General features: G+C 54.7%; 2 protein-coding genes across 3 annotated transcripts in view; one reads left to right on the top strand and one right to left on the bottom strand.

Moving 5' to 3' along the window:
- Nucleotides 1-7,288, top strand: part of DNAJC5 (DnaJ heat shock protein family (Hsp40) member C5) — a 35,404-nt gene extending 28,116 nt beyond the window's left edge. For both annotated transcript variants that reach the window (XM_050907093.1, XM_050907092.1), the window contains 2 exons: nucleotides 1,019-1,190; nucleotides 1,950-7,288. In XM_050907093.1, coding sequence (XP_050763050.1) covers nucleotides 1,019-1,190; nucleotides 1,950-2,053 — 276 coding nt within the window. In that variant the 3' untranslated portion in view covers nucleotides 2,054-7,288. The remainder of the gene's footprint in view (nucleotides 1-1,018; nucleotides 1,191-1,949) is intronic.
- Nucleotides 7,289-14,312: 7,024 nt separating this feature from the next.
- On the bottom strand, nucleotides 14,313-21,874 carry LOC127023491 (corticoliberin-like). The gene is given in 4 exon segments (XM_050907606.1): nucleotides 14,313-14,732; nucleotides 15,310-15,329; nucleotides 15,332-15,396; nucleotides 21,798-21,874. Coding segments are annotated over 4 exon segments (582 nt in total).
- Nucleotides 21,875-22,933: the final 1,059 nt, after the last annotated feature.

Below are 22,933 nucleotides of genomic sequence, written 5' to 3'. Positions count from 1 at the left end.
CTTTTTAAGTATTACATTTTAAGATCACCACATTTACTCAAAAGTGTGAAAAACCTCTACATTGCACATTACACATTTCTCATACTGAAATTGTTCAGGCTTTTGCATTTTGGAGTTCATGTGATTGCAGTCTGCTTGCACAGAAAGTAGTAAGTAAAAGACAGCGTGACTATGAAACTGAAGTATGAAACCATAACTGCACCAACTTACTTAGTGACGTGACGTTGTTCACGGTGCTTTATGGCTGATTGATTAAAACCTTTTCCTAGTTTGGAATGCCTCATTTTGGCATTTCATTTCATGGGTTCATTTTTCTGCCCTTTGCCAGCATTGTCTCCATCTTGATTCCCCTGCAGTAAGAGAATAGGAATATCACCGTGCTGGTTTGCTATTTTTAAAATTATTTTTTCGAACAATTACACAGTGACCTATATGAAAATTTTAATTTTGCCTGTTGTCACTGTGATAAGCACCCGGCAGACTTGGCTAGCTTCGGGTAGCCTTGCTCCCGTATTGGTAGCATCTAACCTCAGCGCCCCGAACTTCAGTATGGTGAGCTTTGCAGCCGTGCCTACAGCCTTGGGTAGGTCATTGTCCCTGCTGTAGGTGCATCGCGACCTGTGCGTCAACTAGCTAGCGTAAATCTTTTCCAGGGTTATTTATGCAAGCTACAATCTGTCCTAAACTATCGTACCTCTGGATTTTAATACAGATACACTTCTTAGACCTGCATCTTCTTCCAGATGTAGCAGAGTGGTCCACTTAAATTGTAGGAATTCGTCAAGTAGACCAGGTTGGCAGTATTTCCCTCAGTGTAAAATGTTGAGAGCCGTAGCCAGTTTTGCACATATTTTTAAATATATCTTGGTGATGAAGTATAAAACTGTAGCTAGTAAGTCCTGTCTCTACATTGCTGTATTTTTGGTCTCTGGTTTCTGTATCTGAGTCTCACAAACTCAGTGGTCACGGCGTGGTAGGCACAGGTTATGAATATTTCTTTGTCTTCTGTCCTCTGCAGGCCTTGTTTGTGTTCTGCGGGCTCATCACAGGCTGCTATTGCTGTTGCTGTCTGTGCTGCTGCTGTAATTGTTGCTGTGGGAAGTGTAAACCTAAACCTCCTGAAGGTGAAGAGCAGGAATACTACGTCTCTCCAGAGGACTTGGAGGCACAGTTGCAGTCAGATGAAAGGGGTAGGTAAAAACGCTGTTGAGATTTCTAGAATGACCGTCAGTCTCTGACCGAGCGCTTAGTGTGCTGGTTGAGGAGCAGTGCTTGCTTTGTAGAGATCAGCCCGGGTCTCGGATTGTAGATGGTGGTGAGGGAATTACTCGTGGCGCAAGAATTAATGTGGGTAATGCCAACACTGGAGATTTAGTTGCTGAAAACTCCTGGAGGGTCTTTATTGAACCTGGGGTCAGCTTCAGAGCAGCAGGTCACCATCTTTTAGCTTCCTTCCCGCGTCGCTGGAGTAACATACCAGCCAGACACGCGTGGTTGTACAAGGGGGCTCTTTTACCCCAAAGGATGGGGGGTGTCAAGGCAGCTTTGTTAACTGCGTCAGGCACAAAGGAAGTGGGACTGCTACCCTAGTAGCTATATCTGATACTGTTTAGGAAGATATAATGCTATTTCTGTAGAATTAGACCGATCATTTAAAAAATTGTAGAGCCTTGTGTATGCTCTGATCATGTTTTTAATGGGCATTGCTGAATGGTGGGCAAGGATCAGCTGTTGTTACGTGAAGAAGGAAACATAAATGTTCCGCATATAGACTTGAGTCGAATGGCATTGTGTGCAGACTGAAAAACAGTAAATTAACATCATGCTCTTAGAGGAGTGTAAAATTGTGTTATCGAAGTGCTGTAGGGAGATGTAACTTATCCTTACCAAAACATACGATGCTGTTTTTTTTCCCTTGGTGTGCTAAGCCTTTTGTCTTCGCTTTTCAGAGGCCTCAGACGCACCTATTGTGATACAGCCAGCATCAGCCACAGAGACAACCCAGCTCACAGCCGACTCTCACCCCAGCTACCACACTGATGGATTTAATTAAGTTAAGGAAACACTGTAATTAGAATGGATAAAAAAAATTCATGGCCAACTCAACACTAGATTCATGAACATTAGAAGTAGAGAATGGGGAGGGGGAATAATTCTGCCACAGTAAGAAGGCAGCTTTCCAACCTGCCGAAAATATTTTGTAATCCCTTCAGCCTTTTGTCACCTTTCAGTGTCGTATCTTGATGATACGTGAAGTGCTGTAGCATGCAGTATTTAAAGCAGTTTAGCTACGGTCTTATTTGTTTCCTTTCTTTCCCCTCCCCCCGTTTTTTTTTATAGCATGTATGGAGTTATGTTAAATGTCTGTGGTGTAATGTATTGAGTGGTCACAATATAAGTGTGATGGAGACATTCTGCATTTTAAGCAGTGGTACTGGCCTAAAAATGAGGTTTAAAAAGTTTCACAGAAGCCACCGTTCTTCCGTACAGCTGAGCTGTCGAAGACCTTTAAAAGTTCATGATTTTCATTTGAGTGCAACAAACCAATTCTTTTATTCCTCCTTCTATTCCTGCGTTGTTACCTAAGCAAGTTTACAAAGCCAAGAACCAAAAAATGCCAGTCCTGCAGAGCTGGAGTTCTCTCTAATGCTGGTTTTCAGCTTAAATAAATCTACCTTGAAAAATAAAAAGGGAGAGTTTCCAGTCTTTGAACAGTAAATTGATGAACAGCTCTCTATGTGTAAGGCGATCCTCAGTGACAATGTAACCACAAACAGTAGTTTGCCACAAAACCAACTGTGAATGGGCTTATTTGGTGGTGGCGGTGGGATTTTAACTTCAAGCACAATCCTGTTTTGGTTTGAGCTCAGTCCTTTTCCTGAAATGCTGAAGACCAAATAGTGCAGCTTTTTTTGAATGCATGAGAATCTTAAAGTGAAACTGGTTAATTGGTTTTCACTGGGCAAGTGAGTAAAATGCAGGCAGTAGGCAACTGCATAAATGTTTAAAAAAAAAAAAAGTTTTTAAAAAATTGTTCTAATAATTTGAGATTTTAATAGGCAAATGGGGTATTACGTGTCTTTTTTAAAGCTTTTATAATACACTAGCCCTTTAATTTTCTCATGAACATCTTTGTGGAGTACTTAAATGGATTTTTGAGAACAAACCACCTTTCTTTGTGTTTATATTGTATAATTTGCACATTGTCTTGCATTTAGGTTTGTTTACACCAGTGTTTTTCTTTTCCTCAGAACAACTATGGGGAAACCATTGAAAGGTTTCCTGTACTATTTTGAAACCAAATCATGTTTGAATACTGCTCTAGAAACTGTGGTTTATTGAGATTTAACTGTTAAAAAAGCATTTTAGGCAGCTGCCGAATTGCTGGTACATTTTGTTGTTAATAATCCTGCTTTCGATGATACAGAATCAGGATCTAGAATGGCTACCAGAGAACCTACACTTGGCACTTTCAGCGGTTAATTATAGCCTCTTTAATTTTGATCTTTATGGTTTTATATCACAATGCCTCTACCGTCCTTTGTATCCCCCGTCTCCCCTTTTCATTTTTCACCTATTTCTGTTGAGAGGCTATTTACAGCCTTCCCCCTGCTGTTTGCTGCTCTTTTACAAGATCCAGGTGTTACTTTTGAACGGGGTAAAGCACTGTCGGTCTGTAAGAAAACCACCAGAAAGGGAAGGGGACTCTCCTGCCAGAGAACCGTTCTGAATATATTTTCACGCTATCTTTGCATGAGCCGAAAAGGACGGAGCACGTAAAATCTGACGTGAAACCGTGTTAAACATGCTGGGTAGAAGAAAATGTTCTTAACGCAGTCTCAATGCTAAGTGAGGGATGTTTGCAAAGTCAGGCTTTCCTGTAGCTGTTGGTACAAGCACATGCTGGTTGCCTGCATGTGAGCTTGTTGCAAATAAGCATGCTTGTGATACCACATCGGGTCCCAGAAATTCAAGAAGAGATGTTACTTTTAATTAACTGGCTAGATTTCAGTAGCACACTTGTTAAGTCATTTCTTCCTCGTCGATAGTCCTTTGAGACCTGAAACTTGGTGGTTTACCGGAAGATACTTTTAACTTTTTCTGTCTGGAAAAGTCTCTTGGGTGGCCTTGAGGACAGTCGTGTATGATTTGGCTTGAGGTCCTTACTTAATTAAAGTCTTTGTTTGACCCCTTGGAATGAAAAGCAATTTTTTAGGCTTAAAAAAATAACGTCCCATTGGCTGTCCTTGTGGATTTTGCCTGAAGCCTGTTCTTGATGTTGAATTGCACGCTGGATTATGCTTGAGTTATCTGCAGGCTTTCTCCCCTAAAAACTCACTGGTTAAAATTGCCCTTATCTGTGCAAATTATGTTCTTGGTAAAAAAAAAAAAATAAAGTGTTAGGGGGGTTTTTTTGGCTTTGTAAATGAGCATAGTTGGTCAGAGTGACTCATTAGAATGAGGAAAGGGCTGTTTCCCTTGTGCTGTAGTTTGTCATACTCCGTGTCCCCGTGTTCATCTAGATGGGTGACACAGAGCCAGTTGTTTCGGTTGTTGCTCCACTGCGGAGCAGCTGTGACCCCCGATGCTGGAGGCTGGTTGTCGGTGTTAATTTGGAATAATACTCTTATTTCTTAACCCCTCTGGGCTACTTCTACTGAACTAGAAAGGCTGGCGGGAGGTTGTGGCTCCGGGGAGGTGTGTAATGCAGCTGGAGTTGCTCCGCAGGCTCCTGACAGCGGAACCGAAATGTGGGCAGCAAATGAGGATTAGAGGCGATACCGTTACCCGTGTTTCGCACTGCTTGGGAAAAGATGACATCCAGGATAAATTTGCTGGTTTAGTTCTTCGCTTAGCGAGGCATGAGTTTGAGAGAGACTGCTTTCCTTTCAGCTGTGTCCGTGGGTGGTGTGTGAATAGTAAATTAGTCTGTATGCTGTTACATGCCAGAATGATGTTAGATGCTCCAAGGGAAACTACTCTGAGATCCCAGTTACAGAGAATGACAGGAAAACACGTTTTTAGATGAATATTCATGGGTTTTGAAACTGTTTTAACTTTACCCGTGTTATTCTGTAATCTCTGAATTTAAGATTATTGTGTATTAATGTAGTTCTTCTTGAACTATATAAGAAAGCTATTTAAACATTGCTTCTTTAAAACAAAACTTGTGTAATTGGAAAATAAGTAGGTTAATGCCCACTTCTTTTCTGCTCTTGTAGGTAAGGTACAAGAGTATCCTGGGCTCTAACATGAGTTGCACTTCAAAATGGCCAAGTTGAATCCTAGTGAGTGCAAAGCTGTATTGGAAATAATGATTAAAAACCTGGTGCAGAAGATCACCCAGCAGTTCTGAGCTTGGGCGGATGGAGCTGCAGTGTCCCCGCCAGAACTGCAGTAGCAGTAGCGTTGCAGGCACTGCAGCCCGTTACCTGGCTTACATGCAGAATGTTTCCTTCCAAAATTAAACCTGAGCGCTGTTGATCTCTGTTGAGCGTGTTGCCAGAATTCAAACTTGAGCTTTGCTTTTTTTTTTGTTTGTTTGTTTGTTTTGTATCTTAAAAAGTTGTATCATCTTTTACAAGTTGCCTGAGACCTCCGTTTCAGTAGTTCAGCCACCTCCATCTAGCTCATCGAACCTCTTCAGCACCAACTTTCTTAGCACTTGTAGCTCCTCCTGACGAGGAGGAGTATCTGATCTGGAGAGCTTCCGCTGGCTGGTGTTAAGGACCACTGACTTTATTCCCGAGCTGTGTTGCGTGGAGAGCCGTTCGTAGCTTAGGGTGAGTAGGGAAAGCTACTGCCTCGCTGCAGAGAGCGCTCAGGTACCATCCCTCCTGGCCGCCGCAGAGCTGCTGGCGAAGGAGGTGGTGCTGGACCTGCGGTGCCCGTCCTCCCTGGGGATGGGGAAATCCCCAACGCACTGTAGTACAACCAGTTGTACGCTTCACTTGAAGTGAATGAAGGGGCGTTGCACCCTTTAAATGCCAGTTTCATTTTGTTAGCGATGTTTGTAGGAAATCCTTTAATATTTATCTGTATATAAATTTGTTTATGTAAACCTCAGTGGCGTCTGATAGGGTGTCGATTTCTGCTGATTCCACGCAGTGATGTTTTAGAGCCATGTTACCTTTTCAGTCTTATTTTTAGATTTGTAATATTTTTAAACTGCTTTAGATATTAGTGCTCATAGTGTTCTTAAAATGTGATGCTGTTTGAGGTTTGGGTGAGCACAGCCTGCAATCTGAACAGAAACACCTGCTGAGGAGGAAGGCTCGAGCACGGTACCGAGAAATACCGAGTCCTGCAGCGGTGCCGTGGTTGGGGGAGCACAGTTTTCAAACCCCTTCATTTCAAAACCCTTCAAAACCAGGGCAGGAGCCTGACTGAAAAGATATTCCTGTCCCATCTATGAAGCGGTTGTGTCGTGTGGTATAGAGGGACACCAGTGTGCTTTTGGGGGGGTTATATCGGAGCGTTTGTACCCTATGCACTGCTTGAGAGAGGTACCCGCTTTTCTCAACTACTTTGTGCCCTTCGTCTGTCCGGTGCCCTTCGGTGTTCTTGACGTTTCCAGATAATTTAGGAAATGCGTTTGTGCTGCAGGTTTTCCTACCCGATGCAACTGGATATTGGCGTCATGTTGAACAGGAGATTCTTGCAAGGTGGTCAGGGAGGCTTTTGCAGCCCCCGCCTCGTGTTAATAATTCTGGATGCTGTTTAAATCCGCATTAATCTTAGAGCACTGAAACGTAACCCCCCCCCAGTACAAGTGTTTATAGTGTAAGGTTGGTATAAACTTAACATGCTTAATCATTTGATGCCGCTTCTCTGTATTATAGTGGAAATCATCTAGTTTGTAGTGTATCATTACACCAACAACTGCTTAAAATATCTTGAAAGAAATGTAACTGATAGCTAACAAGGTGGCAGGAAATTTGTCAGTGTTCAAGTCCTGCAAGAACCGTGGTCTGCTCCACGTCCTGCGTTGGGAGGCTTACGTGCTATCTGGGACTCGGCAAGACTGAAATTCCCGTTTCCTTCCCAGAAGATGCTTTCTTTACAAGAAGAAACTGTGTGAGGGAAGCCGTCTGTCTTTGACGTTTGCACAAGCCAAATGCCATAAATCTGGAAGACAAAACCTTCATTTGGAAATCAAATGCCAACGTTACATGCACAGCTGATTTTGTTGTTAAAAGGATAGACGCTGGGAATTTCTGGTGGTTTTTTATATATATATGTACATGTATAGAGGAAGCTCTTATATAAAATGGCCATTCATTCTCGAGTGCTGTTGTCTTCTCTGCTCCCTTTCCCCCACAGCCAGCCGTGTGGGCGTACTTTTGAAGTCAGCCAGTGGTTGCTTGTCATACCCTTCCAAAAATTTTGACCATCTACTTGAATTCTGCGAGCTGCCCCTTGTCCCCAGCCCCTCCGGCCGGAGCTGGGCTTTGCCTGCTCCAGCTTTCCTTCGGAGGAAGGAAGGGAAACCCGACAGTAACGAGGAGGGCAAGGGGCCGTCTCTGGAATGACTTGGAGTTGTGCAGGCTGGTACGTGGGGTGTTCTAAACGTGGTCGATGCGCTCCTCGCTAGAGGTGTGATAGAACACGCTGAATTGGGTTTTTTCCTCATACTAGTTTTCACCACGTTGTACTCTCCCAAGCGGGACTTGGTAAGCTCACAGAGCAAGGTCCAAACCCCCGCTGTAGGCTTTGGGTTGCAACATCATGTGTGTGTATGTATGTATATATGCACATATGTATATATTTATACAACAGGGGTGCACCTAGTACTTGCTGCTGTTTTTTTCTTTGGTGGTAAAAACATGAAATTTGGCTCAAAGTACTGCTACGAACTCTCAGCCAGACAAGCAGAAGGTGCGAGTTTTGCGTGTCCAGAATTGTGCTTTTTTCCTTTCAGCTGCAGGAAAAACCAAACAAGATCTGTCAGGTTGAATGACTGGTGAAGGAGATGGTGGAAGGATCCTGTTGTATAAATAAGTGGGTAGTACAAGTGGGAGAGCTGTGCTGTTTGAAAAGGAAAAGCAATCTTCTGCTCCCGAGGTCTTCTCTCTTTGCTCGAGTGGGTTTACGCTTGAACAGCGTTTGCACAGTCCGGTCCGGTTACTCAGTTTGCAGTGCTTGCAGGTTGGATTCGTAAGGACTTGGAGTTACTGCACGTCATAAAAGTGAAGCTTAGGCGGTGGTCTGTGTAAAGGCACGACGATTGTGGCCAGCGTACGTGTGAGTACCACCGAATCGCTTCTAGTCATAGTGGGTAGAGCCCGCAGCCTCTCGTTCGGGGGGCCGTTGCCTGACATACAAAACACCGGGGGTTTCTGCGTCACGGCAGAAACGGGGGAATGTTGGGGGGATTCCGTTACCGCTTACACCTTTGAAGTTCTGTTTCTGTCCGTCACGGTAGATGAACCCCGAGGTTTGCCAGGTTCCAAACGCTCCGTGTTCCCTCGCCTGGATGCGTGCCGCCTGAGCCGATCGCTGTCCTTCCTTCCTTCCGCTCGTCCCCACCTTCGCCCGCTTTTCTGGGGCTGGGCGTGGATGGTTTGGTTTGTGTTATCGCAGACATCCGAGGCGGTTTTTATTCATTTTGCATGTGAGCAAGGCCCTGAATTAAGTAATTCATCACGGGGTTTGGTTGTATTGGCCTCTTTATGAAGCCTGAGGGAGCTGAGGACGCCGGGAGAGAATGCGTTCTGCGTTTGCACTGTACTTCAACTCGGGCGGGGTGGGGTGGGGGTGGGGGGGAGCCCATCTTTAAGAAAGAAAAAAAAAAAATTGTAAAAAAAAAAAAAAAAGCCAAACCAAACCCACAATCGAAGTATAAATGCATCTGAAAAGCAATTATAATATAGACATATATATATTTTGTTATGTTACTAAAGGACCATACTTTGAACTGTATGTAAGTAGATGTGGCTGTCTGAACTTTTGTGGATTGTAACACTCGATACTACTGAGCTCCTGTACATACACGCAGTTATGGCAGAAGGAATTATTTTCTGTTTTAGCATGGTAATTTGTGTATTGTATGTCTGAATATAAACTAAAATAAAGATTGCTAAGTTATCTGAAACCACTGTTGTAAAATAAATGTTTTCAATGCAGAAACGCCCATCGGCTTTTTCTTTCCTTATCTGCAACGCTGGAACTCGTCGCAAGAGGAAGGGTCGGCGCGGCCCGAGGGACCTGGTGCGGCGTGGAGCTGGGTGGGACGTGGGAGAGGTCTCCTGTCTCCCGCTGTCCCCGCGCTGGCCACATCGCGGTGCCCAGCGGCTCCTCGGCTCTGTGGGTGCGGATGGGCGCAGGGTCCCCATGGCAGGGACCGTGGCTGCTCCCTTCCGCCCCCTCTTGCACCTGCCATGGGGTCCCCGGCATTTTTTGAGCGTTAAAAGGCCAAAGGCATTTATATGATGCCAGACCATGGCCGGTATTTGGGGTGTAAATACAAGTTATAGTTGCCAGGCGGTGCGAGAAATGATTGCAGGGCACCGGGGAAGGGGCCGGCTGCTCCGGCCTCGGTGGAAGTCTCTCTGTTTGCAGTAAAAATACCCTTTTCTGAAGCAGCTCACATTGTCGGAGGCTGGTTTTGCTCCTGGCGTTGCCGGTGGAGAGACGGAAGCAAAGATGAGTCAAAGACTGCCGACGGCTGCCATGAGACTTCTTTCCAAGCCAAGGTGGGGACCGAGGCAGCGTAAACCTGAGTCCTGCACCCCTGCCTGGGTCCGTGGCGGGTGAAAGGCTGCCCGTGGTGAAAGGTGGCACCAGCGGCTTTTGTTACCCGCGCGGCTTCCCTGGGATCACTCATTTTGAAGAGGTTAATTCCGCATTTGACGGAAATCCGCCAGAAGGAGGTAAGCACAAAATCGCGCTGTTTCAGCTCAGCGCGTGCTCCCCGGCAGGGCTCGCCATGGGTACGGCCTCGGCGCAGCCGGGGGACGGCGCCCGGTCCCGCTCCAACCCCTCGCCTTGCAGGACGGTTCCCTGCGGGCAGCGGCCTCCCACCACCCTCCCCTCGTGCCAAAGCCGAGCCGTGTCCTGGAGCCACCGCGGCAGGGCAGGTCGGTGGCTTTGGGCAGCTGGGCTGAGAACGGAGGAAGGGCTCCCGTCGCACCGTGCCCTGGTGAGGGTTATCCGTGGCTGGGGATGCCTGGCAGGGGTGCAGGCAGGGCAGGCAGGGCACAGCGAGCAAAACGCTCCCGCTGGCAGCCTGAAGTTGGAAACATCCGAGCCGAGGAGGGACTATTTTGGCTCCCTTTCGCTGGGAAAAGGCGTCCGTCCCATCATGGGGCACCTTCTGGCCGCGCTGCCCTCGGGGCGCTGGGGGACCGAGCTGGGGGCTGGCTCTTTACATAAAATGACATTTTCTATTGGAGACTTGGGGTTATTTTTTTTTTTAAACGATTGTTTCCCCCTCGTAACAAGTTAAACCCCTTTACGTGTCGCTTTTGGGGGTTTGTATCATGGGCTACTTGGGTGTAAGAATTTCATCTTCACCCCAACTCGGGATGAAAGCTGGTACCCGCATACGGCCATTCATCGTGGGCAGGCTCCTGCCTCCCACCCCGCAGCCGGGCCGTTGGCTCCCATGGCCGAGCCCTGCTGCTGCCCGGCTACCTTCCGTTTCCCATTGCTTGGAAATGCTGAATACAAACAGTGGCCCGTGTGCTGTGCTTCGGACGGGCCGAAGGATGCTCTGCCTGTGTGCCGACGGCTGAAGGATGCCCTGCCTCTCTGCCTGCCGGCAGCGTGCCCTGGGCTCATCCCGGCCGGCAAATTGTGCTCTTGGGGACTGTGGGAGTGAAATTTGGCACCACGTACGCCGGCCCGGAGGGGCGAAGGGAAGCGCATGATGCAGAGGGTCACCGACGAGCGGGAGGAGATCCAGAGCCTCAGGTCCCTCTCTGGGCTCTAGGGACCACCCTGAGCCGGGGGACACGGCACCGCGGAGGAAGGGGCTGCGGGGCGGTTGGGCAGGGGAGGGGACGCAGCGATGCGGAGCCGGGGCTGGAGCCGTCCCTTGCTGAAAGCTGGGGTTTGGCTCATCGACCGTGAGCTGCTGCGGCCTCGCTTGGAAAAGGCGCTGCCGGGCAGAGGAAAAAAGCTGCTGGGGTAGAGAAGACCCTCGGGAAAGCTAGGCTGGGGGGTGCAGGGTCAGGGTCAGATTGTCCCCTCTCTGATGTCCCCAGGGTGCCAGAGGTCCTGTCTGTCCCCGTGCCCACCGCCGGTCGCTCACCCAGGGCTGGGCTGGCTGAGCTGGCTGCGGGGAGGGGACGCTGAGGACCCCGCAGTTTGCAGAGGGCTCTGTGCACGGCCCCTGGCACACCCTTCCTCCTTCCCCCAGGGGATGCAGTAGAGCAAACCCTCCTGCCACGGCGGTCTGTGCCTGGCAGCCTTCCCCAAACCTGCTTCAGCTCCATCTTGCCCCAGAGCTGCAGCACAGGCAGGGGCCGGCAGCACGGGCAGGGGCTGGCAGGCAGTGGTCCCCCCACCGAGCACGGGGCTGTGTTTGCGGGAGGGAGATCGAGGCAATGTGGGGGTCCGTGCCGCAGTGCAGGGGACAGCGCGAGGAGGGAGGGGGCCAGGACCCCATGGAGGGGCTATGATGCTCTTGCTGCTGATGCACAGTCAGGAAAGCTCTTACACGGATGCTCGTCTTCCTCCAAGAGCCACCAAGCTCAGGTTTCATTAAACCTTGTCCCAAACCGCCAGCCGTGACACTAAAAGGCACAAACTTGCTGCGAGGCCGGGAAGCGGCGGCTTTCAGAGCTGTTTGCAGCAATACTGGAGGAGGAAAAGCCCTGGCCGGGTCTCGGGGCGCAGCTCCCAGCCCGGGACTCGGAGCAAACCCTGTTTGTAAAAGCCGTGCCTGCCCTGGGAGGGCTCTGCGGCCGCTGCGGCCGGAGGACACGGGGCTGCTCCAGCCAGAGCTCGCTGGCACCCATGGACGGTGCAGGAGAAGCCACCAGCGCCTGCCGAGCCGCTGTCCCCGGTGCAGCGTCCCAGAAACGTCCCCTACAGCCCCCACGGACGGACACGCACACCCGGCTGTCCCCCGCTCATGTCCTAGGTCGCTCCCTGAGCACTTGTCCTGCCTTAGGCTGCTGCTGGCACCCGGCACCCTGCAAGCAGCAGAAATCCTCCTTCTCCTCCTCCTCCTCCTCCTCCTCCTCCTTCTCCTCTTTCTCCTCCTCTTCCTCCTCCTCCTTCTCCTCCTCCCGCCAGGTTTGGGGGTCTCAGCTCAGCTGGTCCCAGACCCCCCTCCTGCCCCAGCAAGGCCCCAGCTTTCCAGAGAGGGTTAAAAGCGGTTCTGAGCCACGCCGGCTGCCTCAGGCTGTGTGTAATTGCCTCTGGTTTAACAAACTGTTCCTCCCTTTCCTTGCAGTAATTACTGCTTTTATGTATTCCTTACTTTTTTTTCATAATGGGAGAAAATGTACCTTTACAGAAAAAAAAAAACCCCAGCCCACAAAGTGATCACAGTGCATTAGCAGTGCGCGGAGAAGCTTTGTCCCATGTAACCACTGGCTTCAGAGAAGATCAAACTTGGTTTGAGAGACCCATGACTGCTCTCCGGGATATTTTTGGTTGCTGGCACCGGAGCTGCTGCTAGCGTAGCCCTGGAAGGAGGATGAGGAGGATGAGGGACCTTTGGGTCCCTGTGGGATGCTGTGTCTGGCTGCATTGGCGATGGTGATCGTTCACGAGTGACGGCAATGGGCTCGTGGGTGATGGTGATGGGGTCATGGGTGATGGCGATGGGCTTGTGGGTGATGGTGTCGTGGGTGATGGTGTCGTGGGTGATGGCGATGGGCTCACGGGTGACAGTGTCATGGGTGATGGCGATGGGGTCATGGGTGATGGTGGTGGGCTCACAGATGATGGTGATGGGCTCGGGTGACGGTGTCATGGGTGATGGCGATGGGCTCACGGGTGATGGTGATGGGCTCGTGGGTGATGGCAATGGGGTCATGGGTGATGGTGATGGGCTTGTGGGTGATGGTGTCACAGGTGATGGCGACGGGCTCACGGGTGATGATCACTCATGGGTGATGGAGATGGGCTCGTGGGTGATGGTGTCACGGGTGATGGCAATGGGCTCACGGGTGATGGTGATGGGCTTGGGTGATGTTGATCACTCACAGGTGATGGTGATGGGCTCGTGCGTGATGGTGTCATGGGTGATGGTGAGGGGCTCACGGGTGATGGTGATCACTCATGGGTGATGGAGATGGGCTCGTGGGTGATGGTGTCATGGGTGACAGTGATGGTGTCATGGGTGATGGCGATGGGCTCATGGGTGATGGTGATGGGCTCACAGGTCATGGTGATCACTCATGGGTGATGGAGATGCACTCATGGGTGATGGTGTCATGGGTGACGGGCTCATGGGTGACAGCGACGGGCTCACAGGTGATGCTGATCACTCACGGGTGATGGAGATGCACTCGTGGGTGATGGTGTCATGGGTGACGGGCTCATGGGTGATGGCGATCACTCACGGATGATGCTGATCCCTCACAGGCTGCTGGTGAGCTATGGTGGGACACAATCCCCAACGCCACATCCCAACCAACTCAAGACCCTCTTGCAGGACTGACCGCCAGCCCCTCTGCAGCACGTGCTGCTCCATCTTGATACCGGGGGCTGTTTGCACGGCCTCACTTCTTATTGTGCAGCTGATGGTGGTTTTTCACATGCATGCACGTGTGTGCGTGTGTGTCCACATGCACGTGCGTGTCCATGTGCTCCCATGGCTGCTGAGTGGTGCGGCTCGCGCCTCTCCCGCCCGAGGAACGAAGTTCCTCGGGCGGGAGAGGCGCGAGCCGCACCACTCAGAGCGCTTTCTGCCGGTGCCTTTCATCCAGGGATGCATCTGGGATTGCTCCGGTGTTTTGGGGGAGACCTGGTTTGGATTCATGGGTGGTGGTAAGGACCGAGCAGCTCTGGGAGGAGAAAGGATGCTCGGTACCCACAGTTGCTGCAACGCCGGTACGTCAAAGAATTCCCAAACCCTGTGTCTACGAAGGGGATGGATCCGGAGGTGCATGGGGGGGGACGGCAAGCGCAAAAGCACGGCAGCGGGGCAGGTGCGAGGGCGACTTTAATGCACAACAGCGAGAGCAACACGCGGGACGCGGCGACGGGGACCCCGTCGGGCAAGGTGGGGGGGCTCCCTGGGTACGGCTCCAGCCCCTGGCTGGGTAGCAGCATTCCCCCCCCCTTCTCTGCTCTGCCACGGCCGCTCGCTATGGGGTCGGTTTCCTTCGTTACCCCCCCACCACGATCCTCCTTCATTTTCCTATACTCTGCAGCAAAAGCTTATTGCTGAGCGCCTTCTGGGCCAGCCTCTCCTCCCGGGACATCTCCAGGAATTCGCGCAGGAGGTGGAAGGTGAGATCCAGCGAGTTGGGTTTGCCGTCTCGCCTCTTGCCGGTTTGCAGCGCTCGCGGGGCGCGGGGGGCCGGGGTGGGCTCTGCCCCACAAGGTTGGCATAGTCTTTGGGGCAGGAGGCCGGCGGTAGGGACCGAGGGTCTTGGGGCTCCTGGCCAGGGCTCCCAGGTGGGTTGGGGGGCCAGGGTCAGCCTGCGGGATGGGCCCCGGGGCCACTGCAGGGGCGAGCAGGTCTCCGAGGGCAGGAAGAGCAGGACGAGGACGGAGGCAGCCGAAATCATCCTGACCCGCATCGCAGCCGCCGCTCCGGGGCCAGATGCCTGCAAGAGACCCCCCCACCCCCACCCCGGACCCCCACATCCCCCCCGCTGCGGTCAGGGGGCACCCGAGGGGCTTCACATCATAGGGGACCCCCGCCCCAGGGATGAGACCCCCTGGGGACAGAGACCCCCGCAGATGGGACCCCCCCTCCCCTGTCCCTGGGACAGGACCCTCCTGCGGACAGGACCCTCCTGGGGACAGGACCCCCCCGTGGGCTGGAAGACCCCACCCGGGGATGGGACACCCCTGCTCCCGGCATAGGACCCCCCTCCCCAGCACCGGGTCTCCCCCCGGGCATGGGACACCCTTGCCCGCTGGGACGGGACCTCCCCCCCCCCGGGATCTGGGACCCCCTGGGGATCTGGGACCCTCCTCCTCCTGGCACGGGACCACCCCCCCCCCCCCGGGGATGGGACCCTCCTTGCTCCCGGGGATGGGATACCCCCCCCCCCCCCCCCCCCCCCCCCCCCCCCCCGACACGGGACCCTCACGCCCCCAGGACCGGACACCCCCCGGGATTAGGACCCCGGGGGTCCCCGGGTGGGGTGGCTGCCCCGGTTCCCCGGCCTCGCTCACCGCTCGCCGCCGCTCCGCCGGGCAGGACAGGACGCGCCGCGCCGCGCCGCGCTATATAGGGGCGGCGGCGGGACCCACGTGACCGCGCTATAGCCGGGCGGCGCGGGGCGGCCCCCCCCTCCTCAGGCCCCCCCCCCCCCGGTGAGGCGGAGCGGGGCCCGGCGCGGGGCCGGGGCGGCGGGAGCTGTCCGCGGTGCTGAACGGCCGCGAGGCGGGGGGGACACGGGGGGTGGGGGAGAGTCTGGGGGGACACGGGGGTGCGGGGGGGGGAGAGTCTGGGGGGACACGGGGGTGCGGGGGGGGGAGAGTCTGGGGGGACACGGGGGTGCGGGGGGTGAGAGTCTGGGGGGGACATGGGGGTACGGGGGGGAGAGTCTGGGGGGACACGGGGTACAGGGGGGAGAGTCTGGGGGGGACACGGGGGCGCGGGGGGTGAGAGTCTGGGGGGGACATGGGGGTACGTGGGGTGAGAGTCTGGGGGGGCATGGGGGTGCGGGGGGGAGAGTCTGGGGGACACGGGGGTACGTGGGGGGGAGGGGGGTGAGTGTTGCCGGGGCTGTATGGGGGGGCCCATGGGGGTGCGGAGGGTGTGCAGGGGTGTGTGTGCAAGCAGGCACACACGGTTCGAGGGGTGTTTCTGTGAGTGTGTCAGAGCGGTGGGGGTGTTCGGGAGATGGGGGGGGCAGTGTGTGTGTGTGTGCGTGTGCACATGCGTGTGCATGACGGACCCTCCGTGTGTGACGGGGGGGGGGGGGGAACTGGGGGTGCAGCAGGACCAGCCGGCCGAGCCCCCCGCTCCCGCGTCGCACCGGGACGTGTTTCCAAGCACTCAGACACGAATCCACGCTCCGTCCCCCGGACAGCCCCACGGAGCAGGGTGCTCCCCACGGCGAGGGGCACGCCGGGGAGCACACGCGTGTGCGGGGTCGGCCCTCAGCTCCGCAGCGCTTCGTCTCGCAGGGAAAGTTTCACCCCGCCGGCACCGGCGGCTCCTTCGGAAGTTGCCCAGCGAAGGCAGCCCCGGCACCCTCCTCGGCTCCTCCGAGTGATTCCTCTCCTGGTGTCACGCAGATGAAAACTTCACTTCAGAAGCGTAAAGGAGCTTCTGGAGCCCCATTTTCCCCGCCTGGGCCGAGTACAACAGGCACGTTCTTCCCCCAGCCCCATCGCCCAGCACAGACGCACACCTCTGGATGCAAATCGGCGTCCGAGGGATTCGTGCATGTGATCCATTTGCCTTTTCCTCCCTCCCTGCTGGAGCTCCCATCATTCGGCACTTGGAGCTCGGCAATCACTTCATCTTGCAGAAGTGCTGCTGCCTCTAAAATTAAAATTCCCTCATGAGGAATAAACGTTTCAAGAGAAGGGGGAAAAAAAAAAAACCCAAACCCAAGCCACATTAAATAGAACATGAATGAACGGCAAGAACCTTCCCCATCCTGCTCCAGGTCAGGAGCCACCCGAAAAACAAGGGCTCTGCCGCTTTCTGGAGGGTCATGGAAAAGGGCGAAGGGGATTTGTGGGGGTGGCGAGCGGGGGGCTCCCCCGTGCCCCCCTCAACTGCAAAATAACTCCTAGCAGAAGCAAAGCAGCCATCGGGCGGGTGGGAGGGGGGAGCATCTGCCTCCCACTTGCTTTGCGCGTGGTGCATTTTGTAAGTCCTTTTCTTTACCGAATCACCGAGAACTGCCGTAATTTCCAGTGCTCCACCCGAGCCTGCTTTTCCCTCTGTCCCCCGAAGCCTGACCCCGTGCCACGGCTGTGCCAGGTGCTGAGCCTGTCCCTGCCGCGCTGGCAGGAGCCCTCGGCCGGGAGCTGCCGCTGCCCTGCCTGCAGCTCCCAGGGCATCTCCCAGACCTGGTGGGTGCTGAGGGCAAACGCGCCCCCCCCCAAATCCCAGGAGGAGAAGGAAGCAGCTCCACCAGCGACTGGAGCCCTGGCCCTGGGGAGCCCCAGTGCGGGGGAGTGGAGCTGCCTCCCCCCGTGCTGCCCGACTGCTGGTGGGGGCTCCCGGCATGGTTTTAAGTCTCCTCGAAGTCGGGTTGGGACTCGCAGGGTGCTGGTGCTCTCCTGCCTACCCAGCTGCTCCCCTGCCTGCCTCCCTGCTCCCCTGCCTACCCAGCTGCTCCCCTGCCTGCCTCCCTGCTCCCCTGCCTACCCAGCTACTCCCCTGCCTGCCTCCCTGCTCCCCTGCCTACCCAGCTGCTCTCCTGCCTGCCTCCCTGCTCCCCTGCCTACCCAGCTGCTCCCCTGCCTGCCTCCCTGCTCCCCTGCCTACCCAGCTGCTCCCCTACCTGCCTCCCTGCTCCCCTGCCTACCCAGCTGCTCCCCTGCCTACCCAGCAGCTCTCCTGCCTGCCCGGCCGCTCTCTGCTGTGGGGCAGCGTTGGTGCAACGCATACAAGTGAGTCTGGGGCTTATTTTTATGTAGGCCAAGCACGGGGACAGGTGACCCCAGATGGCTCGGGGCCACGGGAGCGGAGGCGGCAGAGCCGGGCACCGGCAGCCAGGGAGCCCTCGCTGCAGGGGTTGGCCCACGTTTCGGGGCTGCTCTGCCTTCTGGCTGCAGTGGCTGTGCCCGGGTGTGCCAGCGGCAGCGATTTCGGCTGCTCCCCTACACGTGGGGCTGGGCTCTCTCTGCAAAACCCTTTTTGCCCCGTCTCCTGCGGCTGCTCTGCAGAAGCAGCACTGGGGAGGGCCAGGGGCTGTGTGTCAGGGGGAGAGCTGCAGCAGGAGGGGCTGATGCCCGGAGCATCACCCGTGGGGTTTTGGGGGCCATTCCGGCTCGGGAGGAGCGAGCCAGTGGCTCTGGGCAGGGAGAGCTACTCCTGCACTGACACCCTCATGGCCAGGAGCAGACATGGGGAGATGCAGCTCGGTTCATCTGTTACCCCCACGGCCAGCACTGGGGCTGGTAATGCTTTAGACCATTTTTCTTTTGGTCTGTGTGCTTTAGGATTAGTTATTTAATTGTAGGAAAGACAGTGAATCCAACAAGTGCGTCCTGTACTCGTGTTTTATTTAGGAAGCTCAAGTTGGAAAATTAAAAAAAAAAAAAAAAAATTTTTTTTTTCTGCTCCCTTCATAAATTACTGACACATTCAGCACTGAAGGGCCCCGTGTGCTGCCTGGGGATTCATTACCGTCACTTTTAGGGATGTCACTGTCTCTTCCTCTAGTCAGGAGTGCGAGGAGCGACGTGTTAATGATGCTTTCAGGGATGCCAAATTCACCCCTCGGCTGCGCTCGTTGGCTCGCAGAGGCGTGGATCCGGCGGCCTCGCAGCTGGTGGGAGTCACAGAGGCTCCTCATTAGGCGCTTTTAGCACTCGGAGCCTTCTGTCTCGTGAACAGCAAGTCGCACGCGGCAGCCGGTGCTTGGCCGACTGTGACAGCTTCGGCGTTAAAGCGTGGCCGAGCTTCCAGCAGCTTCTCCTAAGGAACGGGTGGGATTAGCCGGCCACTTTCCTCCCTTTGCTCCCTGGGGGCTGGCACCCACCCTGCTCCTTCCCCATTGTCACAAACAGCCGTGCCAAGGTTCACACGTGCATCGGTGAAAGGCTGCAGGCAAAGCTCCGGTGCCCCTCTGCTCCCCGCCGTCCATCCCCGCCGCGTGTCGGGTGGAGGGGGCGGCCGTGGTGCCGGTGGGGGCCGGCGCTGCCCGTCCCGCTCTGGAGAAGGCGTCTCATGGGCTGACGAACCTGAGATTGACCCTTATGTTTCACCATTCTCAGGTTAGACAGTCCTCGAGGTGCCCCTCGCTTGGGCAGCCGCCGAACCCCACGCCATGCGCCCTGCGCCCCACGTCCCGTGCCCCATGCCACGTGCTCGCCCAGACCCCTCAACCTTTGAGGAATTTGGAAGAGAAAGCAGAGAAGCAGCCCCGGGGCTCTGCCTTCCTACAGCGGCACTTCAGCTCCTCTCTGTCCCGGCTTGACCCCTGGGCTCTGCCTGGAACAGCCCCTTCCCAAAGAGATGCTGGTGGGAGGCTGTTTTCCCCTGGGGACGCCTTGATGCACGGGGCCAAGGCTGTTGCAGAGGGACAGGGGTGTCTGGCAGGGCTGAACCCCTGCCTGCACACCCCCTGCACCGGGCTGGCAGCTCGCCTTCCATCCTTTCCCCTTCGTTTTTTTTCCTTCCTGCCGTTGCACATTGCCGGGGTGGCTCACGGCAGCACCCGGGACTGTTTCTGGGCTCGGCATCCCGAAGCGGGTGCTGAGAGGGGCAGGAGGAGGGATGCGTCCCCAGGCTGGGGACGTGCAGCCGTGGGCCAGCTGAATGGCCTTGTCCGCGGGTTTAACAGCCAGTGGTGGGTTTTTTGGTCTGTGTTATCAGGTAGCACTGGGACTCTGGTTCTGTGGTGGGGTTGCCTGTGGGACCTGCCTGATCCTCCTAACATCCCCAGCCACCCAGCCCTGCACGTTCCCATGCGGGCTTTGAGTCACTTCATTGAAATTCCTACTCAAGCCAAACTGCTGCAGCACGTGGGCATCTCCTGATTCTAACTGGACCAGCCAAAGGGCTTTTTGCTCCTGTAAGGAACTGGTCGTGGCCTTGCAGGTTTTGCAACCGCAAAGTGCGGGCAGGAGGAAGGCTTGTGCCACGCGTACAAGACTTGTCCCTCTCCATCCACCCGGGGTAAACGGCAGGAGGTGCCCAGAGCCTCCGAGAACGTGAGCAGCGTCAGGCAGGGACCCAGAGAGAGCGGTCGGTGTGAACCATCTCCAGCTGATCCATATGCAAGGACTTAGGAAGGTCAGGAAGGAGAAGCAGGGATGGTCCCGGCCACCAGACAGTGGCAGGGGCTGCGACTCCTCAGCAGCTGAGCTCTGCCCGCCCCGCGCCATGCAGCCCGGGCTGTGCGTGGTCCTGTGCTCGGCGGTGGAGGAAAACTTCGCCCTTTACCTTGACGGGAGCGGGGAGGAGGGCAGCCGCGTGAGCGCGGGCCCTTTGAGATCCTGGCCCTATTTCTCTCCTGTGTGGATTTTTTTTGGTTTTAAAAGAAAGGAGGTGCATGCCGGGGCGTGCTACAGCCTCTCGGTAAGCACACGATGGGGGCTGTGCAGAGTGGGAAGGCTGCGCGCCTGCTCGAACAGGCATCGGCTGCTTTTCAACACATGTAATGAGTTGGGGACAGTCTCGGAGAGGGAGCACGTGGAGGTGCTGAGGTCTGCGTCTGGCTGTGTGGGGCAGAGCACCAGGCTCCATCAGCCTGGAGGGGCTGAAATCACCCAGTGCCGCTGTCAAACGGGGACACTGGGGCTCAGGGCTGCAGTGCCCTGGGCCAGGAGCATGCAGAACGATGTATGGGGCTGCAGGGGAGCAAAAGGGCTGGGCTCAGGAGGGGTCTGGGCTTGCTACGGGCTGCGGGGTTAATTCTGCCTTAACCATTTTTGAGAGCTGCCTGTTCCTGGAAACACCACTAATGGAGACTCTGCCTGCACTCCAGGAAATCCTCTAGCACCTCATTATCTTCAAATTGTCTTCACGTCTAATGCATTTCCCTTGCTGCGATTCCTTGGGCCATCAGCGTGCGAGGCAGGGAAGAGCAGATCTCCTTCCCCTCGGCAGCAGCCGCTCCCGGGGTTGCAGACGGCAGCACCCACGCGAGCGGCAGGAGCGGCAGAGCGTGACTCTGCGGGGGCTGCCCTGGATTTTGAAATTCGGCAGCACAAAAACCTTCTGCCCATGTCTACAGGTAATGGGGGGGGTTTTCCCGATTCGGCTTCCTAACGCTATGGGATGCTGAAAATCGCTTCTCTGGGGAAGGGGATCTCTGGCTGCCATTTCTGGCAGCGTCGTGGCAGAGCGATTTGCCGTAAGAGTGGAAAAATGAACGTTAAAAGCTCATCGATTAAAGCGAGTCAACTAACTACAACATCAAAGGGAAGGATTTCTCAAGCTTGGCACCGACAAGCTCCATGCAAGCGGTGAGTGGGCCTAGAAAAGCTGTCAGGAAAAGGCACAGAGGAACCTGTGATCCATTTTCAGCCCCTTTCTGGATTTCGTGCTTCGTTTGGGCTCTAACACGTTCCCACGTGTATGGTATGGACTGAGCCAGATGCATCTCTAGGTACCCCACATGCAGCCAAGCAATCTGCTTCAATGGAGCGACTCTGGATTTGCCCAGCAGCAAAGGAAAAAAAATCTTTCAGGCAGGGACTAAGGGGATTGCAGAGCCACAGCACAGCTTTTTCTTATCGAATAACTCCATTGCAAATCTGTGATTGGCTTTGGGGGCGTTTTAAGCTTTGCGTTATGGGCTTGCAAAGACCGAAAAAAGAGAAAAAGCCAAATAGAATTAGTTTCTCCGCACGAGGTTAAGTTTTAGTAAGTTTGGGACAGAGCGATGAAGCAGCGGCAGACTCCTCCCGACCTCCCCCGTTGCAAGAAAGAGCCGAGCAGGAACACGGCGAGGACTTCCAAGAATAATTAGAAATCACTTCTGCAGAAGGGAGAAAAAGAAGGTGCAGGGCAGCACCTGCCTTACCTGCGAACCCGTGTTGTCCCCGGGGAGGCGAGGCCAGAGGCCGGCTCCCCTGCGCCGGCTGCCCAGCCCCGGCCCATCTCGCCTGCTCTCCTCTACCCTGCCACCCCCACGCCGGCTTTTATGGCCTTTCTTGTCACTCGGCTGAGTTGAGCTGGGCTACAGCACATTGCCACACTTTCTGCCGGCTTCCTGTTTGTTCATCGCGAGCGTCTGTGGTAAAATTTCCATTACACGCTGGACAGACAGGGCGGCAAAGAGAAGTGAAGCTAAAAAAAAAAAAACCAAACCAAAAAAAAACCCAACAAAAAAAAAAAAACCAAACCAAAAAACCCAACTCTGTGTTTTAGTGATTCTCTCAACTCATTTGAAAATGAGAAAGCGCCCGGCTGCTGTTAGATAGAGGGAGGTGAGGAGGGATGCCCTGGCTGCGGGAGCTGCAGAGCATCCTCCAGTGCCTGGGTCCAGCCTGGACATGAAGCTGCTCCAGGTTCCCCCTCCCCAGCCCTGGGGGGATGGAGAGGTCTCGTTCCTCAGTTCAACAACCAGAAGACCCTCATTTCCACCCCACCCACCAAAAAAGTGTGTTTCCTAAATGCTGCCTCTCTGAACGGAGCCAGAGCGCAAGGCAAAGCTCCGTCCTGCCCTGACTGAGGGCTGCGGCATGTGTCTGCCTCCCCCTCCACCCTAAAGCCAGCCCAGCTCAGCCAGCAGATCCTCCAGTGAGGCCAAACCCAGAGCGGAGAGCAGCTCCCGTGTCTCGTGGCTTTAAGAGAGCAGATCTGGAGGGGAGTGATTTATTTTGATTTCTGCATTTATCCTTGGCACGCCCAGAAGAGCCATTTTGGCTGTAGAACAGAGGAGAGCAAAGGAAAGGGTGCAAAACTGCCTGCCAGGAAAATACGGATGCTACCAAAGGATCCAGGCACATCTGAAGCAGTGTCCCTTGGTCCGGAGGGCGACAACACATTTCTGCGGGGCTGGAGCAGCGTGTGTACACGGCAGGACACACAGCTGCGGGGCAAGCTCTGCTTCTCGCCGCCTCTGCAAAGGGCGATTTCCATCGGCCGTTGCAGAGTCTCCGATAGCTCCTGGGCTGCTCCAGCCCGTGTTTCTGCCTCGGCCCCACCGGTGCCCTG

This window comes from Gymnogyps californianus, chromosome 17 (assembly GCF_018139145.2).
Source record: "Gymnogyps californianus isolate 813 chromosome 17, ASM1813914v2, whole genome shotgun sequence".
In the NCBI taxonomy this organism is placed as follows: domain Eukaryota; kingdom Metazoa; phylum Chordata; class Aves; order Accipitriformes; family Cathartidae; genus Gymnogyps; species Gymnogyps californianus.
Note: the sequence above shows the minus strand (reverse complement) of the source record. Positions and strands in the feature narration are given on the sequence as shown.